The sequence below is a fragment of the Pyrus communis genome, chromosome 5 (genome assembly GCF_963583255.1).
Source record: "Pyrus communis chromosome 5, drPyrComm1.1, whole genome shotgun sequence".
NCBI classification, from domain to species: Eukaryota; Viridiplantae; Streptophyta; class Magnoliopsida; order Rosales; family Rosaceae; genus Pyrus; species Pyrus communis.
Window position 1 is genome coordinate 5,710,143 of NC_084807.1, and position 20,521 is coordinate 5,730,663.

Here is a 20,521-nt window from a genome sequence, read left to right on the forward strand (position 1 = left end):
GCTACGGTGGTGGAGCGGGCCCGGGAAGTGATCCTTCCCGGGCCGGGATGTGATAAATTGGTATCAGAGCCAATCCCTGGCCAGAAATGTGCCGACGAGGACGTCGGGCCCCTAAGGGGGGTGGATTGTGACATCCCACATCGCCCAGGGGAATGATCCTTAAATGTATATTCACATCTCTACCTAGCGCGAGGCCTTTTGGGAGCTCACTGACTTCGGGTTCCGTGGGAACTCCGAAGTTAAGCGAGAAGGAGGTTAGAGCAATCCCATGATGGGTGATCCACTGGGAGGTTGCTCATGAGTTCCCAAAAAACAAAACCGTGAGGGAATGGTAAGCCCAAAGCGGACAATATCGTGCTACGGTGGTGGAGCGGGCCCGGGAAGTGATCCGTCCCGGGCCGGGATGTGACATTTGGTATCAGAGCCTAACCCTGGTCGCGTGTGTGCCGACGAGGACGTCGGGCCCCTAAGGGGGGTGGATTGTGACATCCTACATCGCCCAGGGGGTGATCTTTAAATGTATATTCTCATCCTTACCTAGCACGAGGCCTTTTGGGAGCTCACTGGCTTCGGGTTCCTTAGGAACTCCGAAGTTAAGCGAGAAGGGGGCTAAAGCAATCCCATGATGGGTGACCCACTGGGAAGTTGCTCGTGAGTTCCCAAAAACAAAACCGTGAGGGAATGGTAAGCCCAAAGCGGACAATATCGTGCTACGGTGGTGGAGCGGGCTCGGGAAGTGATCCGCCTCGGGCCGGGATGTGACAATTTGTTATCAGAGCCTAACCCTGGACGTGGTGTGCCGACGAGGACGTCGGGCCCCTAAGGGGGGTGGATTGTGACATCCCACATCGCCCAGGGAAGTGATCCTTATATGTATATTCTCATCCCTACTTAGCACGAGGCCTTTTGGGAGCTCACTGGCTTCGGGTTCCGTAGGAACTCCGAAGTTAAGCGAGAAGGGGGCTAGAGCAATCCCATGATGGGTGACCCACTGGGAAGTTGCTCGTGAGTTCCCAAAAACAAAACCGTGAGGGAATGGTAAGCCCAAAGCGGACAATATCGTGCTACGGTGGTGGAGCGGGCCTGGAAAGTGATCCGGCCCGGGCCGGGATGTGACAAGAACCAACAAGTTCAATTTATTAAAAAAACTTATGATTATCCTGCAAGGAAAATTTCAACTACAACAAAACTTACAAGTTATTACAACTAGAGAAAGATAAAAGTAAATAACCCCACTCTGCAGAAAAGAGCAAAAAATAAAGTGTGAGTGAACCAATAATGATTTATCTAGTCATAATCATTTCTCTATTCCAACATTTGAAAAGAAGTACCACTTAACTGTTAATCATCATTGGTTTAAATTTAAGACAAGAAAAACAAACAAGGTTAACCGACTCTAGATATGAACTTATTTTTCATAATTTTTTTTTTCGCAAAAGAGTAGTGCTATTCATATACATATTTTTACATTTTATATGCCTTTGATAATTTTTATCAATTGAAATTCTTATATTCGTTCGATCCGACATTCGAAAATTAAGAATAATGTGAGAAGTAAAATCGGTTTGTGGAAAACATTATGCTTTAATTGCAACGTTGAAAGAAATGTTAACATCCATCCCTTCGCCCTTCGTTCTTTGGCGTTGATTACAGAAATTATATTAAAAAATAAAATAAAAAAATAATAAAAAAAAGAGAAATCAGGACAAAAGAATCAAACACTACCTCAGTATAACCATTTGTCCTTCACGGAGACGACGACCAGACGCAGCCGCCGGCGCTTCCGCAACCGCACAATTGTACTGAATAACAATATTCTTCTTCTTCTTCTCTCCGCCGTCAGTCAGTCTCAGCAGCCCCTCTTCACTGGAAAGCTCGAAAGACAGGAAAAAGAGAAGATGGAGATAGAGTTGGAGCCGAGGGTGAAACCTCTGGAATACAAAGTCAAGGCAATGTCACGTGAGTCGCCGTCCCAGAAGGCCGGTCACGTGCTCGACGCCGACCTCCGCTCCCACTGGTCCACCGCCACCAACACTAAGGAGTGGATTCTTCTCGAACTAAACGTACCTCCTCTCCTTCTCCCTCCTCTTCAATTCTAACCCTAACCCTAATTTAAATTATTTAATATATTTTGTTGTTCACTTAATTTTGATTTAGTTTAAGTTAATTTTGATTTAGTTTAAGTTTTGTGTTCTGGGTTTTGGTAGGAACCTTGCTTGCTATCGCACATACGAATTTACAACAAGTCTGTGCTGGAATGGGAGATTTCTGTTGGCTTACGCTACAAGGTCAGTGTGCTGCTTGGTTTGTTTTTGGTTTTTTGGTTTTGTGGCATGGGAAAGTTCCCTTCTTTGTCTAATTTGACCTGTGACATTGTTTGGGGCTCAATTTTTGTTTCATTGATATCCGCTTTAGCTATGTGATGTCTAATGTAAGCAGTGAGCAATTGCACATGAACTTCGCATCGTTTGATTGATATGATTTAGGAATACTGGGAAGTGTGAACTACTGATAGAGCAGTCATAATCAGTTAGCATGTTTTTGGTGCATTCGGTGCCAAGTTGTTCACTTCTGTTGCTCTTATTCTGTTTCGTTTTTGAACAGCCAGAGACATTTGTAAAAGTTCGCCCACGTTGTGAAGCACCGCGACGCGACATGATATATCCAATGAACTATACTCCCTGCCGCTACGTGCGAATTTCTTGTTTGAGGGGAAATCCTATATCTATTTTCTTCATACAGGTATGATATGGGAATTATTTCTGCTACACTATTGTTTAAATCTCCCTTAGAAGATTAATAATCCCAATGAATTTGTTTTGCGATAAATTTCATTTTATCAAGCTCTGAGTTATTGCCCCCAATGCCACAACACCTCTTCTACAAAATAATGTCCATACCCAACCTTGGTACCGACTACTTTTCACCCTTAAGAACAAGGGTCATATGGTTCTGAACAATAATACATCAAAATTCGATAGCTCCTGCACATAAATTTCTTTTGCTTGCGTACTCAGAACATAGAGAATTTCTCTCGTGGTTAGTTTCTTTTTAAAATTTGACTCCTTGTTCAATGCTATTGTGCAGCCGACCCCACTTAGTGGGATAAGGCTTCTTTGTTGTTGTTTTTTTTTGTTGTTTTTGTTCAATACTATTGTGCAGCCGACCCCACTTAGTGGGATAAGGCTTCTTTGTTGTTCTTCTTGTTGTTTTTGTTCAATGCTATTGTGATTCAACATGATTCTTTAGTAAAATATGAGTCTTCTCTTAATAAAAAGGCTTTGTACATGGAGAAATTTCACCTCAATCTCTTAAAAGTCCTATCTTTTCCACAGTTTTGAATATATATATATATATATATATTTGTGGATTTATTTCCTGCATAAAACGATCCCATAATTTGATATCAATCACATCTTGCCTCAGACTTTTTGGCACTGAAATTTCTAATATTTCTACCTTTTCAGCTTATTGGGGTTTCAGTGGCTGGCCTGGAGCCAGAGTTTCAACATGTGGTTAACCACCTGTTGCCATCTATTATATCTCACAAACAAGATGCTCAGGATATGCATCTTCAGGTGGATCCAACTGTGCTATCTATAATGCTTACTGTCTACCATGTTCTTGTATTTTCAAATCTTTCTGTCTTCTGATGCCCACTAGTTTGTAGTTGCTTAAAGACATGACAAGTCGGTTGGTTGTGTTCCTTCCCCAACTTGAGGTATATACACGTTTGTCTCAAATTAGTATATATTTTATTTTCCTTCTGCGTTAGTCCCTATTTTTCTTACTGTTTTTCCCCTTATCTTCTTTTTTTTTTTTTTTTTTTATTCTCTATTTTTTATTGCATTGATGGCCTTTTTTAATGCAATAATTTTTTTTTTCCAAATTGTGCAGGCAGACCTTAGCAGTTTTGTGGATTCTGCTGAATCTAACTTACGCTTTCTTGCTATGCTTGCTGGTCCTTTCTATCCAATACTTAATCTTGGGAATGAAAGGCATGTACCTCCTTAACATCTTTCACGCATGCTATTTCAAAGTTTGCATAGTCATTATAGATGATGTGTATACTCTAGCTGTTATTGTTTTTTCAATTCAATTGCTTGAATTTTTCTGAGCACAAAATGATTATTTAGAATGTTTTAACTTAAAAAAATTCCTTGGGTATGCTCTATCTAGAGCATTCACTTTTCAGAAATTAATGTGTAGAAAGGTTCTTAAGGGATAATTTATGTTTGATAAGAAAAGGTTCATAAGGGACAATTGATTACATGTTTGAAAATTGGTTATTGGAAGTAGGCTTCCAAGTGGGCATTCTGTGTGAAGGTTGTTTAGGGCAGATAGGCTGGGATTTTATGGGCAAGAAGTGTAAGAAGTTTAGGTTTGTAAGTGTAAGGATATCAAATGATGTCATTAGAGGATTATTGTTTGGAGGTCTAATTGGTAACCAAAGGAATTTATGGGGTGCTGTTATTGTTCTAAAATTAAGCCTGGCAGTAGTAGTCCACTAGGGTGCGTTTGTTGCGTCGGACTATCTCGGACTGGATTAGCTTAAAGGACTAAGCTGGACTGGCTTAGACTAGACTAAACTGGACTAACTTAGTGAAGCGTTTGGTGCAGTATTGGACTAAGAAGCTGGATAATAACAAATTCTAATATTATTTTATTTAATATATAAATTATTAATATTTTATTATGATCTTATCTTTTTCTCCATCTTTTCCTACCATTTCCGTCCCACTCTTTTCCTCTTCTCTCATCGTCCCACCCTCTCCCTCTTTTTTTCCTCTCAGACCTCTCAATTCATGTATCTTTGTCATTCCTGGTCAAACTCCTTATTGATTCCAGTCTCTATTTCTCTGTCCTCCCTCCCTCTCTAGCTATGCGTTGTTCGAACGGAACCTTACGGCTCCAATTTTCCCGACGAGTTGCAGGTTTCCTGATGTGTTTTTTGGCCAACCCTCATTAAATTGGATGAAGTTAGCACCGCCAAAAAATTCATCACCATCCCTGGACCGAGATCTTAGCTTTGCATGCTCGAATTTGTCATGGATTTGAAGAAGCCCAAACAAGCCAAGACTTCCAGGCCATTTTGCCGGCCACATTCGACCACATTTTGGCCTCGATTCAAGTAAAATCGTAATCTTGTCACTCCCAGCTTCAATTTGGTATATTTTATATGAAAGTTGGTTGTGAAATGGATCTGAAAGAGAGTCGGGAAGTTAATGATTGATCTAGGTGACTGGCGATGACGAGGAGTCTGTCGGGAGTGGTCGTTGAGCATGACAAGGACGAGAAATAGAGGATAGTCTTAGCTAGTCCCATGGTTATTGGGGGGTCTCACTAAGACCTCTTAGTGAAGGGTTTTGTCCATGCTAGTCCCATTTAGTCTCATTAATGTTAGTCCCAGCATGGAACAAACACAGTATTGGACTAATAGCTAGTCCAGTCCAATCCAGTCCGAGTTAACTGGTAACCAAAGGAATTTATGGGGTGCTGTTATTGTTCTAAAATTAAGCCTGGCAGTAGTAGTCCACTAGTGTAGTCCAAGAGCTTTTGTTTGAGATTTTTGGGTTGATACTGTGAATGAGAGGATTGGGGTTTGTTAATTATGATAAGTCTTAGAATATGGTTTTGAAGGTCTAGCACTGAATTTGAAAGAGTTCCCCAAATAAGTGCGTGTTGATGGCTTCTTGAATTTGCTATGCATGTATTAGTTCGGAAGGTTAAATGCTGCTCTAGCATTACCAGAGTGGAGATCGTTTTGCAGGTGAAATGCCAATCTATCTTCATATGCTGGGACTACCTTGAGTTTGGTCCCTTGGTTCATGTAGTGGTCTAAACCTTTTCTTTGTTAAGTTATTAACTTAACTCTTAAAGTGAGCTAACATTATTGGAAATCATGCATTACTTTAATCCCTCCAATAATGCATTTCTTTAATCCTAAGAATTAGCAGACCTCATAAGGTGCAATAACTAAGCACTTTACCCCTTTTTTCTGTTCCAATACCTAGTAAGGCATATGCTCATCATAATTGATTTACAATGGTGCAACAAGTCTTGTCTTACTATATGAGTCATCTAAAAGCTGCACTAAACCATTGCACATCAGTTGCCTATATCGACAAAGACCGGTTTTCGAAACTACGCATGTGAAACATGCCATTAAGTTTTCGGTTAGCCATGAATTTGATTTTGTTCTATAAAGTTGGCTTTTCAGTCATCATTGCTCCTGTAGATCTCTCATTTTTGCACGCTTTCACATTTTGGTCTCTTAGCTATGCCAATGTACTAAAAGTTGTTTTGTATTGATAATGTAGGACAGCTGCAAAGTCTTTGGGCAATATCTCAGATTCTGAAGTTTCTAAAAATAGCCAGCCGTCATCATCCCTAACCGTGTCTTCTAATTTTGAGGTTGCTTTTGCTTTTTTTCTTATATCATTTTTCTCATTTCCATTTTTGTTTGACTAGACATGCATAACTTAGTGGGATAAGGCTTTTTTGTTGTTGTTTTAGACATGCATAACTATCCTCAAATGTTCCCCCTCTGGACTGTGGGAAGGGGTGGCATGCCTCTACATATTCGATTTGTTTGACTTACAACTTTATTGGAATCAGTTCATATATATATGTATATATTCATATGTATAGGTAATATTGAGTAAAATTTTTCCAACTCTTGAGTTTTGTACTGTCCAAATACAGCGGACAAGAAAAAACAATATCTTGTGATTTTATGTGTTCCTTCATGTAAATTATACATAAAGTAACTCAATAATATGCTTTTACTTTTGTTTCATAAATTATGTTAAATAGGTTTTTAATAACTTAATCTCTTTTACAGTGTTACATTTTTATTTATTTTTATCACCGAATTTCTTGTTGTTCTTGATCCTTTTTTTCTTTCTGTTTCTTGCCATTGCCTGCTGCATTATATTCTGGAACCTCTCATTATTTGTTTTCTTAGATAACTGTATAAGCCCTCTTGCTCCTTTTATCGTATGCAGCCACGGAGATCACGCAGCACTTTACCTTTTGTCCTATCGACATCCAGTTCTATAGTATTCAGGGCAGATGCAATTTTTCTGCTGTTGAGAAAGGCATATAAAGATTCTGATCTAGGAATCGTTTGCAGAATGGTAATGCATCGGTCTCTGCACTTTTGCCTTTTGGTGGTCATTGACAAGCTTTCGATTTTACTACATCTGCTTTTCATCTCAGGCTGCAAGAATTTTACATAAGCTTATAGAGCCTGTTCCAGCACATGAAGGATCGGCATCTCCTCGTGAAGTGACATCTGAAGATGAAGCAGCAAAGTCTGAAATAACTAATCCTGCTCCTTTAGTTGATTACTCAAACTTGTTTGGGGAAGAATTCCAGTTGCCGGATGATCATTGGGACTCAAGCTCTCTTAACATCTTGGATATAGGAGCAGTGGAGGAAGGGATTTTACATGTTCTTTATGCGTGTGCGTCACAGGTTGATTACAGCAATTGGAACATAATACTCAATACGCATATTTCGCTATTCTGATGTCTGATTTGTTTTGCTGCTATTTGGATCCATCTGCTTACAATTTAATCTGTGGTATTTTTCAGCCTCTTCTCTGCAGCAAATTAGCTGATAGGACTTCTGACTTCTGGTCTGCGTTACCGCTAGTTCAAGCGTTACTTCCAGGTTGATTATCACACCTAATCGCTCTTCCTTGCATTGTCATGTCATGTCAAATGTTTTAAAAGGCTCACCTTAGGGCGTGCCTAGGCGTCCTCTGAGGCTTGGCGTGAGGGTTGCTGCCTCTGTTTTGAGGGAGTGGGTGGAAGGCGTCGCCGGAGCCGCCTAGGCGCGCTTCAGGGCTTTTTTTTTATTTTTTAATGTTTTTTTTACTCCCAAACCTAAATTTTGGGTAGGTTTTATCTGCCTCATACCTCTTCCTTGCACTATTGTCTCTCTGCCTTTTTTTCTATTTTTTATTTTTTTATATAATGGATGTGTGTCTGTGTGCATTGTTATATGTGTGCTCATTGTGCTTTTCATCCTCTATTTATATATATATATATATATATATAAAATATAATATATGTATATATATGTGTGTATATATATTTATAATATGTGTGTGCCCAGGGTGATTATTGATTAATAATCTTCTTTTTTTTTTAATATAATATGTGTACGCACAGTGTATATATTAAAAAATTTAGGTCCCGTGACGCCTAGGCTGGGCTATCCCTCGGATGCCTCACCCACGCCTCAGCTTTTAATACATTGCTGTCATACAGAAGTTCTTAAAATTTATTGTTCCACTCTCATCCTTAAAATTTGGTTGATGGTGGTTTAAGTTTGGTTGTAATGTTTTTTGGGCAAAAAGTTTAATTGTAATTTCTGTTTTGTACTTGGCTGTTTTAACTTTATAGTTTGAAAAGTTAATTCAGACTTAAATTGAGAATGTAAGAGGTATGGGACCAAATAGAAACAGTAGTCAATTGAAAAGTTGAGCTGTATATGAAGTTATGAACATGATGTGATTCCTAACAGTATATTTGTTGTTTTTCGTATAGCCAATAGTTTAGCATATGTAAAATGTCGTATCCATTATTTACTCAAATATCTTGGAGCGTTTGACCAACTTGTTTCACATGTTCTTTGCATTTTACAGCACTTCGTCCCTCTGTTAGCCGTCCTTCTGACATTGTTGATGACAGTTTCTCTCCATGGAAACAACCAATTGTGCAACAAGCCCTCTCTCAGGTTAGCATTAATGTTAATGCAAATTATTCATTTCAGCTGGTATTTATGATTTTGGTTTTTTGTCCGTGCGATCATAATAAGTCTGATCATGGCGTTATTATTGCAGATCGTAGCAACATCGTCCTCATCATTATACCGTCCACTTCTTCATGCCTGTGCCGGCTATTTATCTTCATATTCACCTTCACATGTTAGTCACTCTGTTCATTCTTATTATCCTGCTCAGAATACTATCCTCTCTTTATATGATATGTAAGAAATAAGAATGAGATAATTTTTCTATACATTTAAGAAATGACCGTTTAGATGATTTCATCAACTACAATTTCGTTGATTGAATGACAGTCTTTTGATGGGGAAAAATATGATATTGTTTTGTTCAAATTGTGTCGATGTAAAAATTTGAAGTTACGTGTGAGAGTGTCAGATATTTCATTGATACTTACTCTCATATTAGTACATAACCCATAAATATAAGTTCTAATATGCACAAACTAATACAATATAGTTTGAAGCGTTATTTATCAACAAATCTATTGTTCTCATCTGGGAACAATCTGTGTTGACCTATTTTGTTTTGCAGGCTAAGGCTGCATGTGTTTTAATTGATCTGTGTTGTGGTGTGCTAGCACCTTGGCTAGGTCAAGTTGTTGCAAAGGTTTGTGAGAGGCAGATTTCTTTTGTGTAACTTTCTATAGTGTGGTTGAATTTTCCCTTCTTTTCAAACTTTTTCTCTTTGGTGTGAATTCTAAGCATCCAATTTTCACTTCAATACAGGTTGATCTGGCTGTAGAGCTTCTAGAAGACCTTTTGGGTGTAATTCAGGTATCCTTGTCAGTTATGTGAGCTAGAAATGTTAATGGTATAATGTTCTTATAAATCAAACTTTGTATAACTGCCAATGCCAACTGGGCAGCTGTTGAAGTCTCTTTGTTTTTGTACATAGTTGGGATTAAATGGTTCCTGGGTTCAAAATTCAAATATATAATAGAACTTCATCCATGATAGAGTACTAGGTTTACATAACTATGAATGTTATTTACCTTTTGATAGCTAGATTTTGTTTTCAATATGTAAACACTGCTGTTGCTTTTGTTTAGGGTGCTCGCCATTCCCTGCCTTGTGCTCGTGCTGCCTTAAAATACTTTGTTCTGGCTCTCTCTGGTCATTTGGATGATATGCTAGGAAAGTATAAGGTATAGCAATGTGTTTTTATTTTCTTTTCATCATGATTGGTGGTTTAAATTTGATCTGTTTGTGGAGTTAAAAGAATATTTCTAATAGCTTCTTTATGCTGTACTTTCAATGTTTTCAGGAAGTCAAGCACAGGATACTCTTTCTTGTGGAGATGCTAGAGCCTTTCCTTGATCCTGCTGTAGGCAGATTGAAGGGGAAAATAGCCTTTGGAGATCTATCTTCTGCATATCCAGAAAAGCAGGAAGAGAATTGTGTTATTGCCCTCAATGTTATTCGTACGGCAGTGCAGAAACCAGCAGTTCTCCCTTCATTGGAATCTGAATGGAGGCGTGGAACAGTTGCTCCTAGGTAATAATACATGTGCCTGTCATAAGGTTTTTACTTTTTATTTTTTATTTTTTATTTTTATTTTTTACTTTTTATAATTACTTGGGTTAAATGGGACTGGGGGATATTTTTAATTTTTAACGCTATTATGACTTGTTGGCTTTACCTACTGAACTCTCATTTTAATTCGAATTCAGCTTGCCCAAATGTATATGAATTTCCATATGGCTCTGAGGAAAAAAAATAACGGATCTTCTATTTATGGTTATCACAGTTCAAGCTTCTATTTACTGTTATCAGACCTCGAATATACAAGTTAATGTTATCCTGTTGTTTCATGCATATCACTTTTCATTTAGTGAAATCTGTAGTGTTTCAAATTAACATTATTGTTTTTTCCCCTGCAAACAAATTTTATTGCGATATATTGGATTTGGTGATCGACATACAATTCTTGATGCAGTGTGTTACTCTCGGTATTGGAACCTCACATGCAGTTACCTCCTGAAATCGATCTTCGTACATCTCCTGCCTCCAAACCACTGCAACCTGAATTTTCATCTAGTTTATCCCATTCTTCAGTTTCTCACCATGGGGTAGCATCTTCAAAATCAAACAGCCACGATGAATTTGATGGGAAGACAGATGTTTCTGATACAGCTGTAAAAATTGACATTTCAGAAGACGTCAATCTTCTTTTTTCTCCTCCAGAACTGCACAACATTGTACTGACAAATATATCCAGTGGTCCCAATGACAACAGCTCTGTCTCTAAGCATGGGGATGGTGGATCTGAACCAAAACATGTTGGGAAAAATTTTCCACACCAGTTTCAAACTGACTTAAAACTAGATTCTGGTTTCTCAGCGGAATATTTCAACTTGCAGGCCGATTATTTTCAACTTATAAGCTATCAAGACTGCGAGCTCAGGGCTTCTGAATTCCGTCGTTTGGCCTTAGACTTGCATTCACAGAACGAGATTACTGTTGAGAGTCATGATGCTGCTATAGATGCTTTGCTCTTGGCAGCAGAGTGCTATGTCAATCCATTTTTTATGATGTCTTTCAGAGGCAGTCCAAAGTTAATGAAGGAAATAAACACTAATGGGACTAGGACTCCACAAAATCATGAAACGGGGATGCAAATGCTCGCTGAAAAGTCTAAGAGTGAATTAGAAACCATAGCTCTTCTTGAAAGGAAAAGAGACAAAACTGTTCTTCAAATTCTGCTTGAGGCTGCAGAGTTAGACAGGAAATATCGAGAACAAGTTTCAGATGCAGGAATTAGTCCGTACTGCACTGCAGGATTTGATGAACAAGTCATTATGGTGTCTGCCCTTGATGTACAATCTGCAGATGCCATCACCTTGGTTCGACAAAATCAAGCTTTGTTGTGCTGCTTTCTGGTCCAACGATTGCAAAGGGAGCAGCACTCAATGCATGAAATTCTTATGCAGTGCATGATATTTTTGTTGAATTCTGCTACCAAGCTATGCTGTGCTCCAGAACATGTGATTGACATTGCATTAGGATCTGCTGAGCACTTAAATGGGATGCTCAGATCCTTGTATTACCAGTTCAAAGATGGCAATCTGCAGTTGGAGCCGGAAACAATACATGGGATACAACGACGGTGGATACTTCTTCAAAGATTGGTAATTTCTTCAAGTGGTGGTGATGAGGAAGCAGACTTTGCAATCAATAAAAGTTGTTTTCGTTATGGAAATCTGATTCCACCTTCAGCCTGGATGCAGAGGATATCTACGTTTTCCAGATCCACATTCCCTCTTGTTCGATTTCTTGGTTGGATGGCAGTATCTCGTAATGCAAGACAGTACATGAATGATCAGCTTTTTCTTGCTTCGGATCTACCACAGCTGACGTACTTATTATCTGTATTTTCAGATGAACTTTCTTTAGTGGATAATGTTGTCAATCGAAAATATGAAGAATCAGGAGGCAACATTGTTTCTGCATCCATTAAAGGATTTAAAATTGATGATCAGCAACATCGGGACCAATCTTTTCGTGTCATCTATCCTGACCTCTCTAAGTTCTTTCCCAATATGAAAAAGCAATTTGAAGCTTTTGGAGAAACCATTTTGGAGGCTGTTGCACTGCAGTTGAGGTCCCTTTCTTCGAGTATGGTGCCTGATATTTTGTGTTGGTTCTCTGAGTTGTGTTCATGGCCATTTCTTTATACAGAGCAGCTTTCTGCACGAAACAGTTATGACAATTTGAAAGGTTATGTTTCAAAGAATGCCAAAGCAATCATCCTTTATACACTTGAAGCCATCATAACTGAGCACATGGAGGCAATGGTGCCTGAGATACCTAAAGTGGTGCAAGTGCTGGCATCCCTTTGTAGGGCATCTTACTGCGAAGTATCATTTCTGGATTCTGTATTGCGTTTGTTGAAACCAATTATCTCGTATTCTTTATGTAAGGTGTGCGATGAGGAAAGGTCATTGGTTGATGATTCATGTGTTAATTTTGAGTCATTATGCTTTGATGAGCTTTTCAATGACATCAAGCAGGCAGCAAATGAAGATAATTCTATGGAAAAAGTGTATAACAGAGGATTGACAATTTTCATTTTGGCGTCTGTCTTTCCTGATTTATCTGGTCAGAGTAGGAGGGAAATGCTGCAGTCCCTGATTTTTTGGGCCGATTTTACTGCCTTTGAGCCAACTTCTTCTTTCCACAATTACCTTTGTGCATTCCAGAGTGTTCTGGAGAGTTGCAAACTTCTGTTAGTTCAGACTTTACGATTCTTTGGTGTCATCCCACTGGAGCTGCCCACTGATGTTTCAAACGGTAGTAGTTTGGAGTCACATTTGTGGTTCGTCAATGATGTCTACCCGAGCGCTGGTCAAGATAAGGTTTCCGAGAAGTTGAATGGTAATAATGTTGATGCTGATATTGTGAACAAAAGGGTCTATCATTTATTTCCCACGGAGATAGAAGAATTCTCAAGACACTTGGAGGTTCTCATTGTTAAGCTTTACTCAACGACTGAGCTGTGTTGGAATCTTCATCATCAACTATCTAAGAAGATTACTATTATATCAACAGAGTGTCTTATGTACTCAAGATGCTTGGCATCAATTGCAAAAAGAGTCAACAACGCTCAAGAAAATGACTCTGAAATTTCTTTCCCATCTACTTCAGCTGACCAGTTCCTTGATCATTGGAGGTATGGCTTAGAAGTAATTTCTGAGACCATCCTGACCCTTCAGAAAAACAGCTGCTGGGAAGTTGCATCTGTCATGCTTGATTGCCTACTTGCTGTGCCCCATAAGTTTGCCCTTAATAGTGTGATTGGCTCCATCTGTTCTGCAATAAAGAACAGTTCTTGCGATGCACCGAAAATTGCTTGGCGATTTCAAAGTGATAAATGGTTATTGATTATGCTTACTAGAGGTGTCCATTCCCTTAAGGAATGTGAGGTTCCTCTTGTTGATTTGTTCTGTACAATGCTGGGTCATCCTGAACCTGAGCAACGATCTATAGCGCTTAAGCTCTTGGGAAAGCTTGCTGGCCAAGATTTGAGTGGGGCAAGTGACCTTCAGTCTTCCATGCTCTACAAAAATTTAGTTTCACCTGGTTTAGTTACATCTGTTCCCGAGTCAATAATCTCTCATTTGGTTTCAAGTACATGGGATCTGGTGGTTGTGCTGGCATCATCTGATGCATCATTACTTGTAAGGACTCGTGCGATGGCACTTCTTGTAGATTATATCCCATTTGCTGAGCGACGTCTATTACAGTCATTTCTCGCTGCAACTGATAGTATTCATGGTTTGGGAGAGCTTTCCCGTTCTAGTTGTGAGGGCCCATCGCTGAGGCTTTCATTAGCACTGATTGCTGGTGCTTGTCTATACTGTCCAGATGAAGATATCTCTCTGATTCCTCGAAATGTTTGGAAGAATATTGAGACTCTAGCATTGTCAAAAACTGGTATCCACCTGCCATAATCTCTCTACTTTTTTTAATATCATCCCGGAGGTGTTTGGAGTGATTTTTTGTCTTTCGTTTTTATATTATGTATTTTATTTAATTTTTATCTTTAATTTCCTATTGCTCCTTCATTAGATGGCAGGTCTGGGGGTGTCGAGAAAAGGGCTTGCCAAGTCTTGTGTAGATTAAGAAATGAAGGGGATGCAGCTAAAGAGGTAGGTAATAGGAAAGTCTTGTTTATTGTTGTCACAGAAACATCTCAAAAACTTGGACTACCTGACCAACATTTTCCTTGAACATGGTTTTGTTTTATCAGTGATTTAAAATTATATTTATTTATTGATTGAACCTCATTTTACATGTAAGGTCCTGAGAGAAGTGTTATCTTCAAGCTCTTCAAAACAATTTGACCCAGATTTTGAAAGTACTCGTGAGTCTGTTCTTCAGGTAAGGAACATTTTAGAGATGATATGGTAAAATATAATTGACTTGCGCATAGTGATTGTTTGATGTTATTGTAATTTTGTTTGTATTGAAAAATCTTTGTTTGATCCCGTCCTCCAGAAAAGCTTAATCTAATAGGACACATGCTTAATCTAATAAGACGCATAAAGGATCCTGTAAAGGTTTTTCTTGAATAGTCATAAATATTTAATGTTTCAAGTACATCCAGAAATTTTACATCATAACCAAAATGCTGTACTATTCATTTATGGTTGTTGGAATTTAATAAAGCTAGGATTGCTTGTTAGAGGTCCTTGTCTGTCTTATCAAACAGAGCTGCAATGGGGTTGTATTCTGGTTTCAATACAAATGCATAGTATTTCATATTTATATGTGTTGGTGGTATACTTGATCTTGTAGGATGTGTTGTTTTACTGATTTTTACTATAAATGTTTTGCTTTTTTTATCAATTTTAGGTCTGACTATCTTTGTTCTTGCAACCACTTTGAGCTTTAAAATCCTAAGCATATACTTTCAAACAGCAGTTGTATCTGTTATGGGTATCTACCTATCCATACATCTCAAATGCTATCTGATAGGCATCCATCTGATATTTACTAAACATATTCGGTAATGCTGGAGCACTTGAAACACATATGGGTTATTTTTGTCCCCAAATTAAGAAAAATAGAGCTTAGAATAAGAGGCTCAGTTGACCTACAGCCTTTCCATCTTGTGAAAGCTAATAATAATTCTCTTTACTTTGATAATGCTGGAGCACTTGAAACACATATGGGTTATTTTTGTCCTCAAATTAAGAAAAATAGGGCTTAGAATAAGAGGCTTAGTTGACCTACAGCCTTTCCATCTTGTGAAAGCTAATAATAATTGTAATTTATCACAGGTCCTTGCCAGTTTAACTTCAGCAACATCGTACTTCGACATTTTCTCAAACAAAATTGACCAAGAAGTCATGGTGAGCCTTTATTAGAATAGATGCCCTTGTTATGTTGCAAACTTATAGATGTGGTTACATTATCTGTTTATGTCATAGGAACTAGAGGAGGCTGAATTGGAATTGGATATTCTTCAGAAAGAGCATGCATTACAAGAATCACCTAACGATTCTAAAGATGCACACCGGATTCCTTCTTTAAGCTGTAATCCTTTCATTCCCTAGATTTTCCGTTACTTTTTATTGCCTGTTTGAGAACTGTCAAGCTCAATTTTTTTTCTTTGGAAATAGTTAACTTTCTGTTTTTCAGCTCCTCTGAAAGATGATGCACGGCTTCAGCAAATCAAGGATTGCATTCATTCCTTGTAAGTGATACAAATATTCTTGGTATGTTAGTTATTAGTAAAACTCACCTGAATGAGCAAGCGTCACAACTTTTATTTTTGTCCAAAACATCAGCGATATATCTAGATTTGAGGCATACCAGCACAGAAATGGAAGGATTCCAAAATCTGAATTTGGGCCAGATCCGTGATATTATGTTTCATCTTAGATTTGTTTTTCCTCATCTTTTTTTTCCCTTTTCTTGAGAAACCCAACTACCAGCCAACAAACATGCACCAACAAATGAGCATATGACATACCCAAGTCTAGTTACCACTTACAACTCGTGCACTGCTGAGATCCTCTTTAACCTCTATAGAATCACTATGAAGTGTACAGAAAATGGTTACTTTTGAGTTGCTATTGGCTGGTAACAGACTAGTTTGCTCATTCAGGAGTCTTCGAGTTTACCTTTTATGCTCAGATTTTCAGTGCCTTCTTTTTCTTGTTATTAACCTTTAGTAAAACTAACTGTCAAGTACTTCTACAAGGCCTTTTTGCCGAAACAAATGAGGCTCTTCTCCTAACAAAGGATCCACTAGCTCAAAGTTTGGTTGTCAAGATATTCTGAGTCAGTTTTTGAAATTCTTCAACAGGTGCCATTTGACCTAATCTTTGAGGCACCCAACTTTGATGGACGATGAGCACCAAATTTTAGAACAATCAAATCTTTTACACATAACAGCTAGGAAATCAGAAATAATCTTATACCGATTCTTCAACTATCGTCCCTTGGTTTTGGGAAGGTTTTCAGTTTCTTTGGCTGGGTGCTTGTTAGACTTCAAATTCATTTTTTATGGTCTTACTTTGCTATCAGAGAAAAGTCCAAGCTACGTGAAGACATAGTCGCCCGCAGGCAGAAAAAACTTCTCATGAGACGTGACCGGCAGAAGTATTTGGAGGAGGCAGCTTTACGAGAAGCTGAGCTACTTCAAGAACTTGACAGGTGTTGCTTCCTGTCATCTTGTGTTATGTTGTAGTTATTGCATATTCGCTGGTACTACAACTAACATATGGACTAAATGTACCAGGGAGAGAGCAGCTGAAGTTGAAAAGGATATCGAGAGGCAGAGATTGCTAGAAATTGAGCGTGCAAAAACGAGGGAGCTGCGACAAAACCTCGAGATGGAGAAAGAAAGGCAAACACAGGTAATGCCCTAGCACTATTCAGTACTATGTTGATATGTGATAAAAACCCTTTCATTACTATCTTGATCTGTGAAATTTCAGTCAACATTTTTTTGGCTCTTTTGATATGTGATAAAAATCCTTTCAGTAAAATTGGCATCAGAAGAAATGCTGTTACTCTTTGGGCTGTGTGTTGGATAATTGGCAGACTGGTAAATTCATGTGAAAAATTTGTTAGACCATTGTTCATGGTGGTCCTTGACTCTTAGTTTTATGTTGGCTTGAAAGTATCCTTTGTATTCTTATTACTTGTCTCATTAACTTGACCAAAGGACCATGAGGGCCAGGACTTGGACCTATAACTTTTTCTGCTATACCTGTACCCGATTAAATTATTAACTGATATACATTGGGTGATCATGCTTTCCCCTCCACTCCATATATTTACTGATCTATACACTGGAGTTTTCTATTAGTGCTTGCATTCCTCCATTTTTTCCCACCTTTACCTATCTTTACATGTTAGATGTGTCTACTTAGAGTCCTTTGGACAGGACGTTTTTTAGGTTTTAAGTCTCAAACTTTGGGTTCGGCCGAGTCTGATACTTAAACGTAATGCTGAAGCTTTAAAGCGCCATCCTAATCCTGTCAATAAATGAAATCATCGTTGAATGAAATTGAGTATTACGTATGATTCTCTCCACGTCTGTCATTCAAGAAAGAATAGACGCCCTGCAGGGAGAATCTTTGGATCTATTTGTGCATATGTATATAGTTGTGTATGTAGGCATGAACAAACTCGAGAATGAATTGAGTAAGATCTTTCGAAAGCATCCCTTGGAAATAAATGACTCAAATGAGAATCCATCCACTCTGTTTTTTCTCTTAGGTTTCAAATTCTATTCTTAGAGAGCTGATAATTTGGCATCACTGGAAGTATCTGGTCATTCCAGTTTTCTGCCATTTGCAAGTCCTCTGATAAACATCATTTTTTGATAAATTCGTTAACATGGTGAGGGAACGGTCTTATGATTCAAGTTTATTATATTGATTAAAAGGTGGAAGCACAATATTTGAAAGTAATAGGCCTTTTACTGAAGCAGTTTCTATAGCCTCTTGTTTGTGGGCTTTAGATATGTTTACATATAGTACTTTGGCCAAAAAAGGTTACATGCTAATATCTCGACACTTTCCATTTGGCAGAGAGAGCTTCAGCGTGAACTAGAACAGGCTGAAGCAGGAGTACGACCATCACGACGCGACTTCTCCTCTACTTACAGCAGGTGAGACTTCTATGCCATTTGTGGGACTGGTTTATGATCCTAAACTTTCATCCATGAATAGCTAGTGTATGTTAAAATATTTATTTAGCCAATATAAAGGTGGAGGGCATGTAACTGAAAGTTTGAATAAAATATGAATTTTCTTTGTATTTTCTGTGTAGCTATCCTAAGTTGCATCTGTGTGGTGAATATCGGACATGGTTACTTTCTTTAATTTCTATAATTACCTGCAATTAGTTTTTGAACTGGCATGTGTTCATTTGTGCTGTTTTCCTTGGTTTATTGTTGTGCACGCATGTTTTGCTGCATCTTTTTTATATTCTGCATTTACTTTCAATTTAGACTCAGTTTGGTATTATTCATTTGCAGTCGGCCCCGAGATAGGTATCGTGAAAGAGAAAATGGAAGAGCGGGTAGTGACGGTAGCACAAGATCAAGTACCGGAAACTTGCAGCTCGAAACTTCAACTACCAGTTCTTCCATGGGGACCATGCCAACTGTGGTTCTGTCTGGGTCCCGGCAATTTTCAAGCCAGCCTACGATTTTACAATCACGTGATCGTCTGGATGATGGCGGCAGTGGTTATGAAGAAAATCTGGATGGAAGCAAGGACTCTGGTGACACGGGTAGTGTTGGAGATCCGGACTCGGTATCAGCATTTGACGTACAACCTGGTGGATATGGGTCAGGTCAGAGGCATGGTTCTAGGGGGAGCAAATCCAGGCAGGTAGTGGAGCGGAGGGAACGCGATGGTAGACGAGAAGGAAAATGGGAAAGGAAACATTTATGACTAATGGTTTCAGAATGAGTAAAATTGGGTTTTAGGCTACGATGCTCGAGCGTATGTACAGAAAGACGTGCAGTGTACTAGGTCGTACTGTGATCTCCCTCAGGGAAAAACCATTACAAAGAGATTCTGAACACAGATTTTGAAAGGATGCTCTCGATCGGAGTCCCGACATGGTTGCTTGATGTGGTGGTAAAACGGTAAAATTCTGATGAGGCCTTGTGTAACATTCTTGTACCTTAATTTGAAGACTTGTATTTTGTGTTTAGTGTCTTGCATACTTCGACAGAAATCATCTCAGCTCAGAATATGGCAAAATATTTCCTTTTTATAATTTAGAGACGCAGATGGCTACTTGGATGTGCTCTCTCGTATGCACTTGAGTTCGATTTCACACACATCCCTGCCACTTTAGCAGTGGCTCCTCAATCCATGAATTAACGAGCGATCGTTTGCTCCCATGAACATGAGAAAGACCTGAAAAGCTCACATAGGGTTGTAATATCCCCTACAGACGGCCATCCAATTTGATTCGAAGCAGTCCTCTTCGGCGTTGATGTCTGTCACTTACCCCTTTCACAACCATTTTCAAAGGGACATGGCGAAATACAAGTTCAAATGCAAACGGTAAGCCCTCTTTTGCTGCCGGAAAGCCTTGAATTTGTTTGGGACATCCAACCATACACTCCCCTCTCTCATTTCTTGTAACAGCTCGCACTGCCCTCGTCGCTCCACCCTCCTTGAACCACCCCACCGACGTTAACTTTGTATACACTCGGAGGAGGAGGCAACCATTTGGTAGCTGACATAATAGGAACAGGAATTGTAGGGTGCGTTTCATTCATCACCTTGAAATCTCCCAGCAGTCTCTCTGCCTTAGCCAACAGTCATCACCTTCGAATTTGCGTTATTGAAAAAAAGAGTCATTCCTCTCTGTCAGAGAGCCCAACACACATGCAGATAAATCCAATTCCTCCCCAGTAGAAGCCTGTACTACCGCATGCCGAAGCTCCGTGCAGGAAAGCCGTCCACCACTCCTGACGTTGCTCCGAGATTTTGCAATAAAAAGTGTGTTTTTATTCAAAGGAAAGTTGTACATATCGACTCGGAGGTTGATCATAAGGTTATGGCTACATGAGGACTAAGAAACAATTGAATCTCACACAAACGTTGGGAAGAGATCACTCCACGGTGTTTAAGCATCAAATGCCATTAGTTAGCATTGGCAAACCAGATGGAGCATTCCTCCATGCTGCATTATTGACAACATTTCCTAACACTGTTAAGTTTCACATATATCGTGATAA

The 20,521-nt window shown here is 38.9% G+C and overlaps 1 protein-coding gene across 1 annotated transcript; it reads left to right on the forward strand.

Annotated features, from left to right (window-relative positions):
- Positions 1–1,706: 1,706 nt before the first annotated feature.
- On the forward strand, positions 1,707–19,913 carry LOC137733614 (uncharacterized). Its single transcript, XM_068472747.1, has 26 exons — positions 1,707–2,063; positions 2,208–2,288; positions 2,605–2,742; positions 3,468–3,578; positions 3,671–3,721; positions 3,898–3,998; positions 6,321–6,414; positions 7,008–7,139; positions 7,222–7,479; positions 7,599–7,677; positions 8,657–8,748; positions 8,855–8,938; positions 9,332–9,406; positions 9,526–9,573; positions 9,849–9,944; positions 10,064–10,293; positions 10,736–14,232; positions 14,368–14,447; positions 14,599–14,679; positions 15,582–15,653; positions 15,732–15,837; positions 15,943–15,997; positions 16,834–16,962; positions 17,048–17,165; positions 18,348–18,427; positions 18,797–19,913. Exons 1-26 carry the CDS (start codon positions 1,899–1,901, stop codon positions 19,215–19,217), a joined length of 6,474 nt encoding a protein of 2,157 aa, XP_068328848.1. The 5' UTR covers positions 1,707–1,898; the 3' UTR covers positions 19,218–19,913.
- The last annotated feature ends 608 nt before the right edge of the window (positions 19,914–20,521 follow it).